The sequence below is a fragment of the Lipotes vexillifer genome, unplaced genomic scaffold, assembly GCF_000442215.2.
Source record: "Lipotes vexillifer unplaced genomic scaffold, Lipotes_vexillifer_v1.1 scaffold395, whole genome shotgun sequence".
Lineage (NCBI taxonomy): Eukaryota > Metazoa > Chordata > Mammalia > Artiodactyla > Lipotidae > Lipotes > Lipotes vexillifer.
In genome coordinates, this window is record NW_006797390.1 from 2,001,142 (window position 1) to 2,018,307 (window position 17,166).

The 17,166-nt window shown below is 36.7% G+C and overlaps 1 protein-coding gene across 1 annotated transcript in view; it reads left to right on the top strand.

Moving 5' to 3' along the window:
• Positions 1–7,981: 7,981 nt before the first annotated feature.
• LOC103069153 (alpha-2-macroglobulin-like) overlaps positions 7,982–17,166 on the top strand; it is a 41,247-nt gene continuing 32,062 nt past the window's right edge. Inside the window, exons 1-8 of the mRNA XM_007469501.1 lie at positions 7,982–8,064; positions 10,105–10,285; positions 11,070–11,223; positions 11,371–11,423; positions 11,991–12,011; positions 12,473–12,641; positions 13,880–13,964; positions 16,114–16,237. Coding sequence (XP_007469563.1) covers positions 7,982–8,064; positions 10,105–10,285; positions 11,070–11,223; positions 11,371–11,423; positions 11,991–12,011; positions 12,473–12,641; positions 13,880–13,964; positions 16,114–16,237 — 870 coding nt within the window. The remainder of the gene's footprint in view (positions 8,065–10,104; positions 10,286–11,069; positions 11,224–11,370; positions 11,424–11,990; positions 12,012–12,472; positions 12,642–13,879; positions 13,965–16,113; positions 16,238–17,166) is intronic.

Below are 17,166 nucleotides of genomic sequence, written 5' to 3' on the forward strand. Positions count from 1 at the left end.
TGAAATGCTTAAGAAAATCTTCTGAAATTTTTTATTTTAACTTAAAACATGGCAACATTTTGTCATCTCAAAATCTTGAGTCCAATAAATCCCCACAAGAATCTGTGAAAAGTCTGGAATTCTTGTGCACTCCTTGAGATCCGCCGTGGAAAGCTGGTGTGTGTAAGGGGTGGAAGGAGGGGAAGGGATGCTCTTCTTTCCTGTATCAAAGCTACCATCTCGCTTGTCCTTGCCTTCCCTCCTGACACGAAGAGCTTCAGTGGGCTTGCTGTTCTCAGAAGCCCCAGGCAGCAGCTTTTCCTGGATTTTCCACACCCTAAGGAGGTGCACTCTCCATGATGTAATTTGTCCCCCCTTGAGTCAGCCCAGTAGTTGGGGAAGGAACATAAGGCCATGTCTAACTTACTGTTCTCCCAACATCTCTCCTCTCTTCTCTAGCTTGGAGCTCTTTTATGTCACCTTGGAAACTGAGGGGTCCCTTTTAGATTTTCAAAATAGGGCAGCATTCCCCCAAAACAATAAACTTATTTTTTTGAGTGGTTCCTTAAAAATGTCTGCTTATTTTCTTTCCAGGAAGTTTCAGATTAGCGTGTCTCAAGTTCACATTTTTATTATTTACTATTAATTATCACTATCCACTATCATTTTCTTGCAAAATCAGTCATGAAAACATAAACCTGTTCACTACTTAAACTGACCTTCAATTGACCTTTGACTCTCTGGTCATTCACTGGATATGGAATAAGCTAGCTGGACTCAAAATAGAGTTTTATCATCTTACAAAATCTTTATTTTAATACTACCTCAAAAAATAATTATATAGAAATATTCTACTATCAGAAAGTGACAAGTGCTATGCTGACCACAGCATCTAAACTTTCTATTTTGGGGCACTACTGATCTCCCTTGCTCTATTTTTTTCCATAGCACTTGTCATTTTTGACATATTATATAATGCACTTGCTTATTGTCTTTATTGTTTATTGCCTGGCTCCTCTCGCTGGAATATAAGGCAGAGATTTCGTCTTGTTTCTCACTGTTCCTTGGCAATGAGAACTATATCCAGTAATAGCAAGCACTCGGTAATTATCTGTTGAATAAATGAATGAAGAATCATGTTCCCGTGAGACGTGACACTTGCTTCTCATTGAGAAGCTGATAGATGAGCAAAGGTTTACTGTAAGGAAGTTAGCAGTGTGAACACCTGGGAGAAGAGAAATACAGGAGAAGGGAACAAAAGCACAAGTCATTAAGATAGGAGGGTTCTCAAGCGCTGAAGGAGAGAGAGGCGTCAGTAGGACTGAACCAGACAAGAGGAGTCAGCAGGTTGGGGGGAGTGGAGGATGGGGGAGTTACCAGCATTTGGGAGGGGTGTGCAGGCATGGAAAATGTCATTCTCCTGGACAAAACTTCCACGGATGACTCAGAGGAAGAAGACGGGGCTGGATGGAACATTATTTTGCCACTAGGTCAGTTTTTCATTATGCGTACTGAAGAAAATAATACTACAGTCTTGAATAAAGCGGGCTGGAGGAAGTATAGCTGGGCTGACAAGTCCACTGGCCTGATCTCTGAATCAGCATATGCTAGTATTAACCGTGAGTCTTTCTAATAAGACAGAAAAAGAGCACATTCCTTATATTCTTTTAATCATTTGTCCTGCCTCTCAGAATTGGTGCAGGGAAATCCTCGAAGCATGGAAATGTGACATATAAGCCCAAGCATTTTCCAGTCTGCTCTCTACCAGACCAAGTACTCACAAAAATGCTTGGAAATATACACAGGGTTAATCAGCAAGTTATCACGGAGGGCTACCACAACCAGGAGATTCCTTCTTCTTTCATTCATTAAATATATCGGTACGAATGTCCCGTTTGTGTTAATGTGATTTTCAATTTCATTCTACTTATGCCAGTGATTCTAACTGTACCTCCCCCAATGTACACTAAGTGACAAGGACACCTCCATTCTCACCCACTCACGGTTGCTCAATGCTCGGTAAACATATTTTCCTTTGGAAGTAACAGTTTAGAAATATGTCCAAAGGTAATGATGTCTTTCATAGAATTTTTTTAAAATAGCTTCATTTTGAGATTTTAAAAAATCAATTTTTTATGCAATTAAAATTGTGTCCGAATTATCAGCAATTACAAAGTCAACTCTTTTCACTTTTACTTATTCTCCTCTCTTCCTAGTTTATGTCAAAATTTAATGCTATTATTATAGTCAAAGCTTAGCTTTTGTTCCTTTCCATTTAGCAGTAAGGATTAAAGCTTTTGATGTTGTGATAAAGTCTTCCTGTTTTGATAGATGTGTAAGATAGATTCTACCAAGGCAATATACAGCATGTGTCTTCGTTTTTATTAAGCATTTCAGTTCATCTCAAGTTTTATGAATATTAATTTTTGCTTTAGTGAATGATTTGGTGTGTGCAATTTTACTCTTTGTGTGGGAATTTCTTGGCTCAGTCATTTACACTTGGTGCTCAAAACCATGAATCTTACACATTAGTTATGTACAACAAATGTCCCCTGCACAAAAAAAGAGTTTCTAAGATAAAAAACTGGAAAGCCAGTTTTACTAACAATAACGAACATTTATATAGCACTCACTCTATGACAGATACTTTCTAAGTACCTTTAAGTGTGTCAACTAATGTAATCTAATCCTTGGAGAGCTACTCTTAAGTCAACTTTATATATGAGCTGAAGCACTGAGAGATTATGTAATTTGCCCAAGATGGCACAGTAAGTGACGAACCTGGGATCCATTCCCAGGAGTTTGGCAATTGAGTCTATTCCCTTAACTGCTATGTCATCCTGCTTTTAGGTCAGTTAGAATATTCCCATATTGTATTTCAGATTCTTTCTTTTCCAGATGGTTTCCCTGATTATATGAACATTATTTAGACAAGAAATGATACCAATTTGTTTTATTTGTTCTTTCACTCAACAAATATTTATTGAGTGCCTATTAAACCGATGACTGGAATTTCATTACTATATTTTCATTCATGTGAGTTAAGTGGCTACCTACTATTAAAAGTTGGAATACTGTAACATTGATCTTTGACATTTGGCTAGAATCTGCCGTTAAAGGTTCAGTTTTGGCCTCAACCTATTTCAACATCATTTTGGAATCCCTAAAACTGTGCATGATCAATAATCTTATGATCTTCGTAGATAATAAGTATATAAGATCACTACCATAATGTTGATAATTCAATCAAGACATGACTTGTAGATTTATTTTAATATATGAATATTTACTTATAATATGTATTTTAGATATATCTTGGAGTGAAAAACTTGCTTGTCTTTTACAAAAAGACATTCAAAATATTGATATTTGCACAAAGTCTCTTAAATCAAGGAATCATAAAGCCCATTGTAGGCCTCATACATCCATCCGTCTTAAACATATTTCTGGTATAAAAAAAAAGCATGACATTAAAAATGGGTACTTTTGGCTCATTTTGGAATTTTCTGTACTCATTCATATTGTGGTGGTGGATGGCAGAAATAAAAATTTTCATTTTAAACCTCACCTCTTCCTTCCTCAACTCTTGTCAATGTTTGTATTGCCCCTGAGAGTTGCATAATAATAAAATAGAGAGCATGGAAAGAAACATTGAATCCAGGTATCAGATACCCAGTAAAATTCTTTACCTTATCTTTGAACTCAGAAATGGGATAATTATCATAAGAATATATATTTGTGAGTTTATTACAATTAAAAATGAAATAATATTTTTCCTATCGGTCATAAAACTAATTTTACTGATTATCTGGACAATGCCACCTGGCTTTGCAAATCAGATTATTGGTAGATGCTTTCTAGAAATTTAATCAGCTACATGTGCAAGTCATAGTTTTGACAATAATAAAAAGCACGTTATGAGGTTTTCTATTGACAAAAATATATTGAAATGAATAATATTTCAATCTCCCCAAAGTTCTTGAGTATATCAGGTGTCTTTAAGTAAGACAGTAACAATTAGTAACCATTTATAAGCTCTGGTAAGCCTTTTTTGCATTCTTTCAGGACACTGAGAATGAGAATGACTCTAGTGACTGAATTCCAAACCCTTTTGCAATTGACCTAGCTTCCAGTGCTTTGCTTTCAATAGAATTAAGGAGATCATATTTGATTTATCAGCTGATAGGTAATTAAAATTCTTCTTTAATGATGATTACAGTGTGACCTTTGGCTTATAACTTAGACACCTAAATATTTAAATGATAATGTTATAACGGAACTTCTCACATTTCTCTCTCTCTCTTTATGTGAACAAGATTTCTTGGTGCTTACATCTATCTATAGGATAGGATGTAGATAGGAATATTCTAGAATAAAATAGAGTAGAATAGAAAACATGGCAAAAAAATAGTTGAAACTTGTGTCAATCTAGCAGCAATTAATATTCATCCAAAGACACATGGTCTGATTGGGGGAGCCAGAAGGGTGGAATATACATTTACTTTCATTAAGAAATGATTGTCAAATAAGATTTTTTCTTGTGTTTAACATACATTGAGATAATAGTATATATATATATGTGTGTGTGTGTGTGTGTGTGTGTATAAAAAAAAATATATATATATATATATACAGTTTTGATAAAGAATATATTGACAGGGACTTCCCTGGTGGCACAGAGGCTAATAGTACGCCTGCCAATGCAGGGGACACAGGTTCAAGACCTGGTCTGGGAAGATCCCACATGCCGCAGAGCAACTAACCTGTGCGCTACAACTACTGAGCCTATGCTCTAGAGCTGGTGAGCCACAACTACTGAGCCCACGTGCCACAACTGCTGAGCCCACGTGCCTAGAGCCAGGACTCCACAACAAGAGAAGCCACCGCAATGAGAAGCCCGCGTGCCACAACAAAGAGTAGCCCCCGCTCACCACAAGTAGAGAAAGCCCACACGCAGCGATGAAGACCCAATGCAGTCAAAAATAAATAAATATATAAAATAAATTTATTAAAAAAAGAATATATTAACAATACTTGTAATGATAACTTGATCCAGTAAAGTTTATTACTACTCAGAACTGTATACGTACAAGAACCTCTTTTACAGTTTCGATTATCTTTAGTTTCAGTAACGTATGATAGAGTGACCTTTAAAGTATATTGAAGCATAAAATACCAGGATAAAATTATCTGGGGAATTAGAATGGAAATCCAAGATCAAGGAAAAACAAGAATGATGTAAGATTTCCAAATTGTAAAAGAAGAGTTCATATATGTTTTAAATGGATGATGGTAAGCAATAAATGACTGCAGTATTTACATTTCATTGGATACATTTTAAAAATTGTATTACAGTTTATTTTTTAAATGTCAGTATTTATAATACACTTTTTGTTATCTTACTGGTGAAGAGAAGTTTTAGAAATCAAGTATGTGTGAAGGGTTACATGCTTAATAAAATTCTTTTAGGGAATACAAGGAAAAAAGAGTTGAAGACCACAGGAATATGTAAGCCTTAGCTGAGAATTCTGAGAACATATTGTTTATGTTCTACAATAAATATTTTAAATGTATCTACTAATATTTTCAACTAAAAGTCACAACAATAAAGTTTTGATAATACTTCAGATTTATTCTTCTATTCCAGAAGTTTAAACTACAATGGTGATTTTGCTTCATCCAAATGTGGATTTTTATACTTAGTCATTAGGCATTTGGCCAAAATATAGGCTTGGTATATATCCCAAAAGTATAATTATGCCTGTGAAAAGTAACATAGGGACTTCTTAAAAGTCATTTATTATTTATTGTAAGTTAATTTATTCCATATTAAGCTGGCAGAGAATGAAGATATTTATGGCAGTGTGGGAGTGCAGGATGGAACTGGAGAGAGCATAAAGTTTCTAACGAGAGAGGAAACCAAATTGAAGCAGAAGAGTTTTATATTCATTCAGCAAGCATTTACCAACTACCAGGGGCTTGCACAATGTATTATTACATTTTACTCTGACCTGACATTATATCATTCATAGTCTATCATCATCATTGGGGGACTTCCCTGGTGGTCCAGTGGTAAAGAATCTGCCTTAGATTGCAGGGGACATGGGTTTGATCCCTAGTCAGGGAATTAAGATCCCATGGGGCAACTAAGCCTGCATGCCTCAACTACTGAGCTCCTGTGGCTCAACTAGAGCCTGTGTGCTGCAGACTACAGAGCCCACGCGCCCTGAAGCCTGTGCGCCACAACTAGAGAAGAGAAAACCTGCACACCACAACTAGAGAGAAGCCCGCTCACCACAACAAAGAGCCCACATGCCTCAACGAAGATCCTGCGTGCTGCAATTAAGACCCAACGTGGCCATAAAAAATAAATAAAAATAAATAAATATTATCATGATTGGCATTTTATTTATTTTTTAATTAATTTTTATTGGAGTATAGTTGATTTACAATGTTGTGTTAGTTTCATGTGCACAGCAAAGTGATTCAGTCATACATATACATATATTCACTCTTTTGTAGATTTTTTTCCCATATAGGTCATTATGGAGTACTGAGTAGAGTTCCCTGTGCTATATGGCAGGTTCTTATTAGTTATCTATTTTATATATAGTAGTGTGTATATGTCAGTCCAAGTCTCCCAAATTATCCCTCCCCCACCCCTTAACCCTAAATTTGTTTTCTACAGCTGTGACTCTATTTCTGTTTTGTAAGTTCATTTGTACCATTTTTTTAGATTCCACATATAAGTGATATCGTATGATATTTGTCTTTCTCTGACTTACTTCACTCAGTATGACAATCTCTAGGTCTATCCATGTTGCTGCAAATGGCATGATTTTTTTTTTTTTATGGCTAATACTCCATTGTATATATGTACCACATCTTCTTTATCCATTCCTCTGTTGATGGACATTTAGGTTGCTTCCATGTCCTGGCTATTGTAAATAGTGTAAATAGTGAATTTTAATATCTTACAAATCTGTAGTTTTATAGTTCACTAAGGACTGTCATGTACGGTATCTTCATTTCTCACTCTTTCAGATCATATACAAAAATGTATGTCAAGAACTAAATATACCTCATCCAGGGGAGTGCTTGTTTCTCCTCATATTGAATTTTATAGTTTAAACCAGTTCTCTATTCAAAACACACACACTTGAATTTTGTGCAGTCCTAGTTATACTAATGTAATAGTGTGGATCTTTTTAATTTTCAGAATTCCATAAAAATAGATTCTAACATCCCATCTCCTTAGAAAAGCAAATAGGATGATGATCACTACTGATAAAATGTTTATATTTCTCATGGTAAAATAAATAAGAATGTTCATCAAATAAAGATTATTTCCTTAGAAGATAAAATAAATATATTGGCTCTATATTCTAGATGTTAAATGAACTGAGAAACTATAAAAATGCATTACATGGGTTCATTTTCTTTATAAACAAACAAATATAAGGATAGTTGTAAAAAGCAAAAGCTAAGCTTTTAAACAAAGGAGAGATTATCTTCATACTTACTTTGTTTAAAATCTGTGATAAATTTTATTTCTTTGTTTCATTAAATAACTGTATTGGATGAAGCTTGGGAGAATATGTGATGCTCCCTGGTCTACCAAGAAGAGATTTGGGATATGTATTTACATAAATAGCTCTTGTTAAAAAAGAAAAAGATCAAGAGTATTGATTGATTTCATCAAATCATGTCATTTACTTCGTTTTTTCTTAAAGATATTTAACGTGTTGATTAATAACCAGAGCTAATGTAGCCTCAACATTACTATTTTTCAGGCACTTAGAAAATTTGAGCAAGTGGATGAAAGTGATCTGCAATTGATTTTTTTATACTGGAAGTAGTTAATATGTTACAAAAATAAATGGTTAGCCATTTACTTTTACTGCCCATTAGGCAAAATAAAAACCAGTGATTCTGGAACAAGAACAGAGTTCAAGGAATCAAGGACTCAAGAGTCCCATTCTTTCCTATTCCTCTCTACACCATGAGGGGATGTCAGCTGCCTAATCCAGTCTTGATTCTGCTTTCCTTGCTCCTTCCCAGAGATGCTTCAGCTACCTCCAAACCGTAAGCAACATTTCCAGAAAAGTCTATTGCCCTCCTCTTCCCATTGTGTTATCAGCTTCTTGATGTCTGTCTTTTTATTATTTCCTGATTCCTTCTGAAATTATCTGTTGTTGAAAAAGCTCAGAAGTGTTGATAAATTGTTATTGCACAGGTGGTAAAAGGCATACTCCAGTTCTAGAAAACTCAGATATAGGGTAGTAACATTTGTGAAACATTTACCAAATAAGATTATAGAATTCTACAACATTCATCAAATAAGAATATAGAATTCCTACAAAAAAAGATAAATTCTTTTTTGACTGGTGCAAAAGGCTGCAGTGTCTTGGCCATTGTAAAGTGACTCAGTGTCTGTATCTTCCCCAAGCAGGTATTCCCAAGATGGATGCATGACTTACAGACAAGCCAGGGTCTGTGTGTCATTTCACTCAACCCTTCAGCAAAACTTTAAGGGCTGGCATTAGATTTGAGAATATACAGATTAACAAAATGTGGCCCCTGCCCTTAGTACCTCATAGTATAAAAAAGAGAGAGATAGAGAGATGGTGCACAGCGAATGAAATAAAATGCAAAAACAGAACCAGGCATTGTAGGATTCTGTGAGAATACTCAGAGATAACCTAACTCTTCATGGGAACTGATACAAGGGAAGAGGCATCACCAAAGTCCACATAAGAAAGTTGCTTTTGAGATGAGTCTTATGAAGCCAATAGAAGTTTTCCAGCTAGACCAGGACACTTCAGAAAGAGAGAGAGTCATGCATTGGCCAGCAGAACATCACAAAGTGCAGCACATTTAGGTGATTGTAAACGATGGGCAAACTGCAACCAGAGAATATTTTCTTCTGGATGTATAGGGTAATATGTCTGATGATTAGCCTAGTTTTTCTTCCATCTCTAGAGAGTGGAAGAAAGAAAAGAGCTAAGGTTGCTTCTGAAACAGTAGTGAAAAACGATTCAGCTCCTCTCCATGTATTATCGTTATCTCTTAATGTTTCCTGGAACAAAGAGGTTTGTGATATCATCCATATGAAACCCAAGACCACATGTGGATAGGTTTTCTTACTGGTTTCAATGATAATTAACTGATTCATAATATTGTTTGTTACTAAAAAAAATTTTAAATATTTTTTGGGTTTATTTACATATAACTGAGAATTAAGATTGTAAGATATTTAAAGTGTACAACACATATATATTGTGAAAGGATTCTCCCCATTGAGTTTAATTAATCTATCACATAGATTAATCTAACGATTCATCTAACACATCTATCTCTCAAATATTTATTTGGGGGGGTGAGAACACAAGTTCTGTTCTCATAGCAAATTTCAATTATATAATTTCAATTATACAATGTTATCAACTGTAGTCACCATGTTATATAGTACATCCTCAGACAGACCTTATTCAACTTATAAGTGAAAGTTTGTGCCCTTTTACCAACCTATCCCTATTTTCCTCCATCCCCCATTCCGTGGTAACCATTTTTCTACTCTATGTCTCTGAGTTTGACTTTTTTTTAAAGACTCCGCATGCTGTAAGAGATACCATCAGTATTTGTCTTTCTCTATCTGGTTCATTTCACTTAGCATAATGCCCTCAAGGCCCACTCGTGTTGTCATGAACAGCAGGATTTCTGAATAATATTAGTGTGTGTGCATGTGTGCGTGCGCATGCGTGTGCATGATCACATTTACTTGATTCACTGAAAATTTCTAAATTTGATCATTATTTCTATACAAAATATATAACAACTCACGGAGTGCTTATTCACAACTTATGAATAGGTTTACTAATATCGAGAGTGAATATTTCCACAGTATAGGAGAAGCACACTGATGTTTAACTTGGTAGAGGGGTTTTCTGCGTTTCTAAGCCCTCTTCTGGATTGGTCTTCGAAGAATATACTCCTCTCCACTCCTGTTGGAATCTGGCTCTGCTCTCTGATTGGTGACGATAGCAAAGATCATCTAGAAAACAACCACAGGAATGATGTCTTTTTAACCCTTCCATGGTTGACCCAGACCCCTCTTCTCCGCAGGCAGTACCTGGTCCTTGTCCCATCACAGCTGTATGCTGGGGTTACCGAGAAGGCCTGTGTCGTGCTTAATCACCTGAATGAGACAGTGGAACTGACAGTAACTCTGGAGTATGAGATGCAGAGCAGGAATCTCCTCACAGACCTGGGGGCGAAGCATTCCTTCTACTGCAGCTCCTTCATGGTCAGTATCCCTCCTTGGGAAAAGGGAGAGCATTACAGAGAGAGCATGTTAGTTGATGCCTTGCATTCTGACCCCCAACAATATAAAAGCAAAAGGAAGAAAAAAATGAGGAGTACAGAGCGAATTTCAAATTACAGTCTAAAAATAAAAGTTCTACTGAATATACTTACATAATATTTACAAACAGAACTGGTGCAACATACAAAAGATAATAATGGTTATAGGAAGGACTTCTATAACCATTATTATCTTTGCTCTTAAAGTAAACTTCTAAGGAAAATAATGTTCATGCCATTACAGATATAAACACATAGATTCATAAAGTTAAGTGACTTCTCTAAGATCTCGCAGATGGTTGATGGTTAATGTATTGTCCTTGTAACCTTTAATTAACTTAAAGTATTAAATAGTTAATCATACCAGCTTACTGCCAACAATAATATGTAATGCTGTTTTTGCCCGTTGAAAAATAAAATTTAATAATTATTTTAATACTACCATATTGCTGTGAAAATGTGAGCTTGTTATTGCCTTCATTGTCATAACTGGTTGAAGAATTAGTTCATTTTATTGCAATGACATTTTTCCTTTAGTCAAATCAACAATTCGTTGCTGTCTTGTTACACGATCATAATAAATCTATAAAAAGAGGGGACATCACCTTTGACCCTATCCCTTACTATAGTATTTTCACGGGACTAACCAGAGAAATGAGAAAATCACAAAGGCAGAGACATTCAGAAGTGGATCTGGGCAGATTCTTCAGCTCATTTCAGTTTTACAGGTTCCGGAGTCATCATCTTCCTCAGCGTTCATTACTGTGCAGGTGAAAGGGTCAACCCAGCACTTCATAAAGAGGAAGCCGATGCACATAACAAAAGTAGAAAGCCTAGTCTTTGTTCAGACAGACAAACCCATCTACAAACCAGGACAAACAGGTATAAAGAACCAAATGAGCGAAAGCAATTTGCAGGGTTGGAGGTGTGGTTCTCTGTTAATTTATGGAAATCCTGGCACGTTGTTATCTGTCTTACCACCCTGAGTTCCCACTGGAGGGTTTCATGAGGAAAATCTCTATGTTTCAGTGAGATTCCGCATTGTCTCTGTGGATGTCAATTTTCACCCTTTGAATGAAATGGTGAGTGTCACAACAGTGGGTAAGATTGGCAGAAACAGGCAAAATTGTAAAACCTATTCTTTTGGAGAACCGAGACCAATATGAGATTCTTAAATCTGTCACAGAAAGATCTCAAAAGTGTATTGCTGCTGGAGAATAAGGGAGATCAGTTCATCAACTACATTTTTAAAACAAATTAAATATTCAGTTAAAATTATGCCCTTAAAGACTCAATTATTTTCATTGAACTGAAGAAAATAAATGCATTTCATTTCTCTCCTAGAGAAATGGAGAATTTCTCAGAGATAAACATCATCTGCAAAATAAACTATTATTAGGACCTTTTTACCTAAATGTAGGTTTCTCAATTGTACATTATTTCATTAAAGGGAAGTCATGACTTCTTAAGAGGCGTATGTCCCAAACTAAACATATAAAGTGTTGTGAATGAAATGGAGCCACATTTCCTCATTTGGACAAGAAATGAACAGCCTTACTTCCCCTGGTCCCGATACTGTATTAATGCTAATGTCATGGTGTTCTCTTTCTAAACTCTATCTCACACTCATACTATTTCTTTCTTTTCAGTTCCCAGTGGTTTATATTGAGGTAGGTAATATATTGTGTATCTCAGTTGGGATGAGGACTCACTGCCAGTTGTGTTAAATTGCCTCTCTCCACCTCCACCTTCCCCACTGACACTTCACCAAAACTAAATAAAACACTGTTTTCCCTGTCTCTCTTAAATCCTTGGGAGAGTAGATAAGATATAAATGAAGGAACAAAATTCCCTGAGATGATGCAATTTAGTGGCTCTTCCAGTATTTCTGAACAAGATGGGTATGCATAATCTCAAAAGGAGGTACTATCAGCTGTCATATCTCATAGCTGGGAAAGATGTCCTTTGCTCAGTCTAGAATTCCTAGAAACCTTTGCTAATACCTCTGGTGCCAATTTACCAATCAGCTAATTATCCAACTCCCAATGTCACTCTCCCTGAAAAGCTGTTCCTCTACTCAAAATTATATATTTCAGTTGCTTCTTTGAACTTGTGATGTTTTTACCTGTAGAATCCCAAGAAGAACCGGATTTTCCAATGGCACAGTGTCAAATTGCACTGGGGACTCAACCAGCTCTCTTTCCCACTCTCAGTGGAGCCCACGCTGGGTCCCTACAAGGTCATACTGCAGAAGGAGTCAGGGAAAAAAATAGAGCACTCTTTCGAGGTGAATGAATATGGTAAGAATTCTGCATGTGTCCAAGATATTTATGACATTAGAGAATGAAAGATTGGATCATTTTTACATGTAGGTGACAAGCAAAAACCTAGCATTATAATAGTCGAAAATCAGCAAGGCTTTTTATTTATTTAAATATTTGCTAAGCACGTTTCATGCACTATCTCATTTAATCCTTACAGTAGCCCTCTGAAGCAGATCCTATACCTTCTCCAGTTTACAAACGAACATATTAATATTAGAAAAGTTAGTAATTTACCAAAATCACAGAGCCAACAAGAAGCAAGAGAAATTTTAATAGTTCCATCTGACCCTATTCAAACATCAATTGTTAACCAATACATTATGTTATCTACATGCATCTCTTGATCTATATCTTATAACAGGAGGTATTTCCTGGGATTACAACCTGGCTTTGTGTGACCTACATGTAATCTGGTCTACTAATAGTAATCAGACATTGAAACCATCTTATTAGTTATCGGTTATGCGGATTTTCTAACGTAAGTTAAATATATCATGCCATGGATAAGGAGACCTATCACAAAAACAGGATTCCCAAAATAACAAACCTTATACACAACTATGAGAGAGGCTGGAAAAGTCAGAGTCCAACAGGAGGAGATGGTAGATCAGAGGAAATTACTAACCAGTCCTCCTGAAGCATTGGTGGGGATGGACAGATCAGAACTCACAAGGGCACCTTCAGATGCCAGAGTGGAACACGAAGGGAAACTGACAGGAGAATCAATGGAAGACTGTTACCTCTCCCTACCTACCACTCCAGTATTTCTATAACCAGGTGCTGATGGTGGGCCTAGGGTCTCTGTGAGTCAGCAGGGTTTAGAAATTGGGAAGGAGAGAGCTGGACACAGAGAGGGAAAATATAAGGACAAACTGGAAACTGCTGGCCCCTCTGTACCTGTAACCGCATCTAACCATGGTGATCTTCAGAGACTAATGATGCTACTTTCCTCCCACCTTTGAAATCTTGGACAAATTCAGAGAAGGAGATTCTAGGAACCATAATACCAGCTTAACCAAGTTAACATGGTACCAACTGCCTATGGTTATGACGGCATCTCCTTTGCCAATAGTGGCCCTGCTGCCCCTTATTGTAATTGAAATCACTTTATGTGACCCTTTGTTACAAGGTTCTGTAGTAGAATCATTTCTAATGCTTACCGGACCTCCTGCCCACTCTCACCATTTTTTTTTTCTCTCTTTTATTGATAACAGTTTTGCCCAAATTTGAAGTCCAAGTGAAAATGCCCAAGACTATTGGTTTTCTAGATGATGAATTTGTGGTATCCGTCTGCAGTCTGTGAGTTACATTTTTTTCATATCATTTCTTTTTCCCTACTTTATTTGTATTGCCCATAATGATCACTGGACTTTGAAGTATTTTAATTAGCGAAGGAATGACTTTCTCCCCAACTTGTCTGAACTCAGACTAGGGAGCAGGGGTGGTGGCATACACTTTTACTGCTAATAATGAAAATTATTAACTGAGCACTTAAAATGTGCCAGGCAATGTTTTAAGTGCCTTGCACTTAGTTACATTTTTTTTCTTACACTAACCCTATGAGATGGGGATAATTATCCTCATTTTACAAATGAGGAAACTGCAACACATAAAGGATAAAATAACTTGTTCAAGTTCCTACAGACAGTAAATTCCAGAAGACTGGAATTTAAATTCAACAGTCCACTCCAGACCCTGAACTCTTCACCACTATTCTATATTGCCTCTGAAAGTAAAAAAAAAAAAAAAAAAAAAAAAAAAAAAAATCTAGCTTCATGAAAGCATTTCTAATTTCTATATCCCAAACACTGGGCTAAATTGAACCTGGGTCATCCAACTCTGGAGCCCATGCTCATAGATTCCATGTTATTCCATGTCCTATTATCTCCATTTCTTTTTTATAGTTCCCAATTTCTTAAACTATGGAAAGCTAGAATGAAGCTCAGTAGACCCTCTATCTTAGAGGCTGGATATAGGACAGTATATAGGACAGTAGGACAAAGTACATGTCATTTATTTCTTCCCTGATTACATTTTAGTGCAGTAGAGTACCGCCCTACATGCACCAAGGAGGTTGATTTTACTTCTTGCTTCTAAAAACAGCATGTAAAACATGTTTTCATTCTTCTCACCAGCTCTGATGCTATAAATTTTTCCATCAGAGGGAAAGGCTTTTGATTCAGATTTAAAGATAAGATTCAACAAAGTGATTAAATTTAGTAAATAATTTATTACTTTATCACACTTTTTTTTGGAGGGGGAGACTATAATAAGAGGAAGCTTGGGGCTTCACAATTTGGGCAATAAGTCTCTAACCTAAGTCTGCATCAGAATCTATGGACGTTCTTAGTTAAAATGTAGATTCCTCAGCTCCACCTCTAGAGATTCCAATCATAAATCTGAGGAAGGATTTGGGACTCTGACTATCACTGCATATCTCAGGGAATTTCAATGTGGGTGGTCCATGAAGCATACTTTAAGAAACAATAGACTAAGTTCAGCTTCACATCATGTCTTAGTCCATTCAGGCTGCCATAACAAAATACCACAGACTGGGGAGCTTACTAACAACAGAAATTTATTGCTCACAGTTCTAGAGGCAGGTAAATCCAAGATCAAGATGCCAACATGGTCAAGTTCTGGTGAAGGTCCTCTTTCTGGTTCATAACTGGTGTCTTCTCCTTGTGTCCTTACATGGAGGAAGGGACAAGAGATCTCTCTGGAGCCTCTTTTATAAAGGCACTAACCCATTCATGAGAACTTCACCCTCCTCCCAAAGGCCTCACCTCCTAATACTATCATCTTTCGGGGTTTAGAATTTCAACAAGTGAATTTTGGGGGGACATAAATATTCAGACCATACCACATCACATCTCTCCATCATATTTGGCAGAATCCGACTGTCATCATGATACTGTTCACTTTAATGTTTTTGTTCTATAGCTAGTGCTTTCCCATTTAATTCCTCATTTATCCTCTTAAAATATACATGAGTTCGGGAGGACTTAGAAATACACTGTGTATGCTTCCCTAATTTTTTTCCTAAAACAACTTAGGAGGTATTGGCAAAGGTAGAATCATAACCTAGATAATCTGACAGCAGAGAAAGAAGGAAATAAGGCAGTTTTTTCCTCAGATCTTTCTTCCCTTTCAGCTGAAGTAAAACTTCAGCTGAAAGGGAAGAAAGATCTGAGGAAAAAACTGCACTGTTATTTTTCCATTTGGAGGAGTTTCAAAAAGTATTTCAGTATTCAGTAAGTATTTTCTCTTAGAGTTGTAGATAATTAAGACACAGTTTCAGAATAAGTGCTTCTAAAGTACAAATGCTTTGGAAGGAAATACAATTGCTGTCAATGAGTAAGATGGGTATATGAATGGATCAAATCCTGTGAAGAACATCTGAGTTATTTATGTTAAGTATTTTTTGTATGACTCTTTACTGTTATAGATACACATATGGAAAGCCTGTCCGTGGTCTGGTGACAATTAATGTGTGCAGAAGATATTCACGATACAGTTCTACCTGCCATGGAAAACATTCACAAAGTATCTGTGAAGAATTTAGTCAACAGGTATATGGAAATCAATCACTCTCCCCAGGATACTAACACCAGATCTTGTTTTCTTGTGGCTGATAATAGAATAGAGAATACAATACAATACAATACAATACAATATGAGAGTAGTGTTTGAAATAGTCACCTAGGAGAAGTGTGGAGTAAGGGAAACATTTTAAGATTGCCTGGCAATGATCGGAACCAACTTGAGGGTTGGGCTCATGGATTTATAATGGTATTTATTTGGCCATTTTTGTAATTTCCTTCTGACCGCAATTGACATGCCAGGTATATGGGCATAAAAGGATGTGGAAGTCTCCAAAGTTGGCTTTTATCAAATATAATAGAAGAAGAATGTGACAGATATTAAGAATTGGGCTAGTGGGAGAATCAAATGACACCCTATGGAATCTACCCTGCATACAGGAGACTGAAACCAGCATCAGGTTGAGGAGAGGGGGACTGAGAGGGATGATGAACTGGAGGCCTCGATTACATCAGAGAAAAAGTGGTGCAAGAATAACTAAGGGAAACAACAGTAGGACACATATTAAAAAATGAAATGTATGAATGCTGATTTCAGGGGAAGAGTATATATAAGTCCAGGGTGTGGCAATGTAAGCGGACACTATAAGGGTGTGGAAAAGCAAGTTATCAAAGTTGTAGAGACCAAATAAGTGAAAGGCTAGCGTGGTGAATATGATGATGAAGTTCAAGATAAACATCGAGGGCTTCCCTGGTGGCGCAGTGGTTGAGAGTCTGCCTGCCGATGCAGGGGACACGGGTTCGTACCCCGGTCTGGGAAGATCCCACATGCCGCGGAGCGGCTGGGCCCGGGAGCCATGGCCGCTGAGCCTGCGCGTCCGGATCCTGTGCGCCGCAACAGGAGAGGCCACAGCAGTGAGAGGCCCGCGTACCACAAAAAAAAAAAAAAAAAAAAAAAA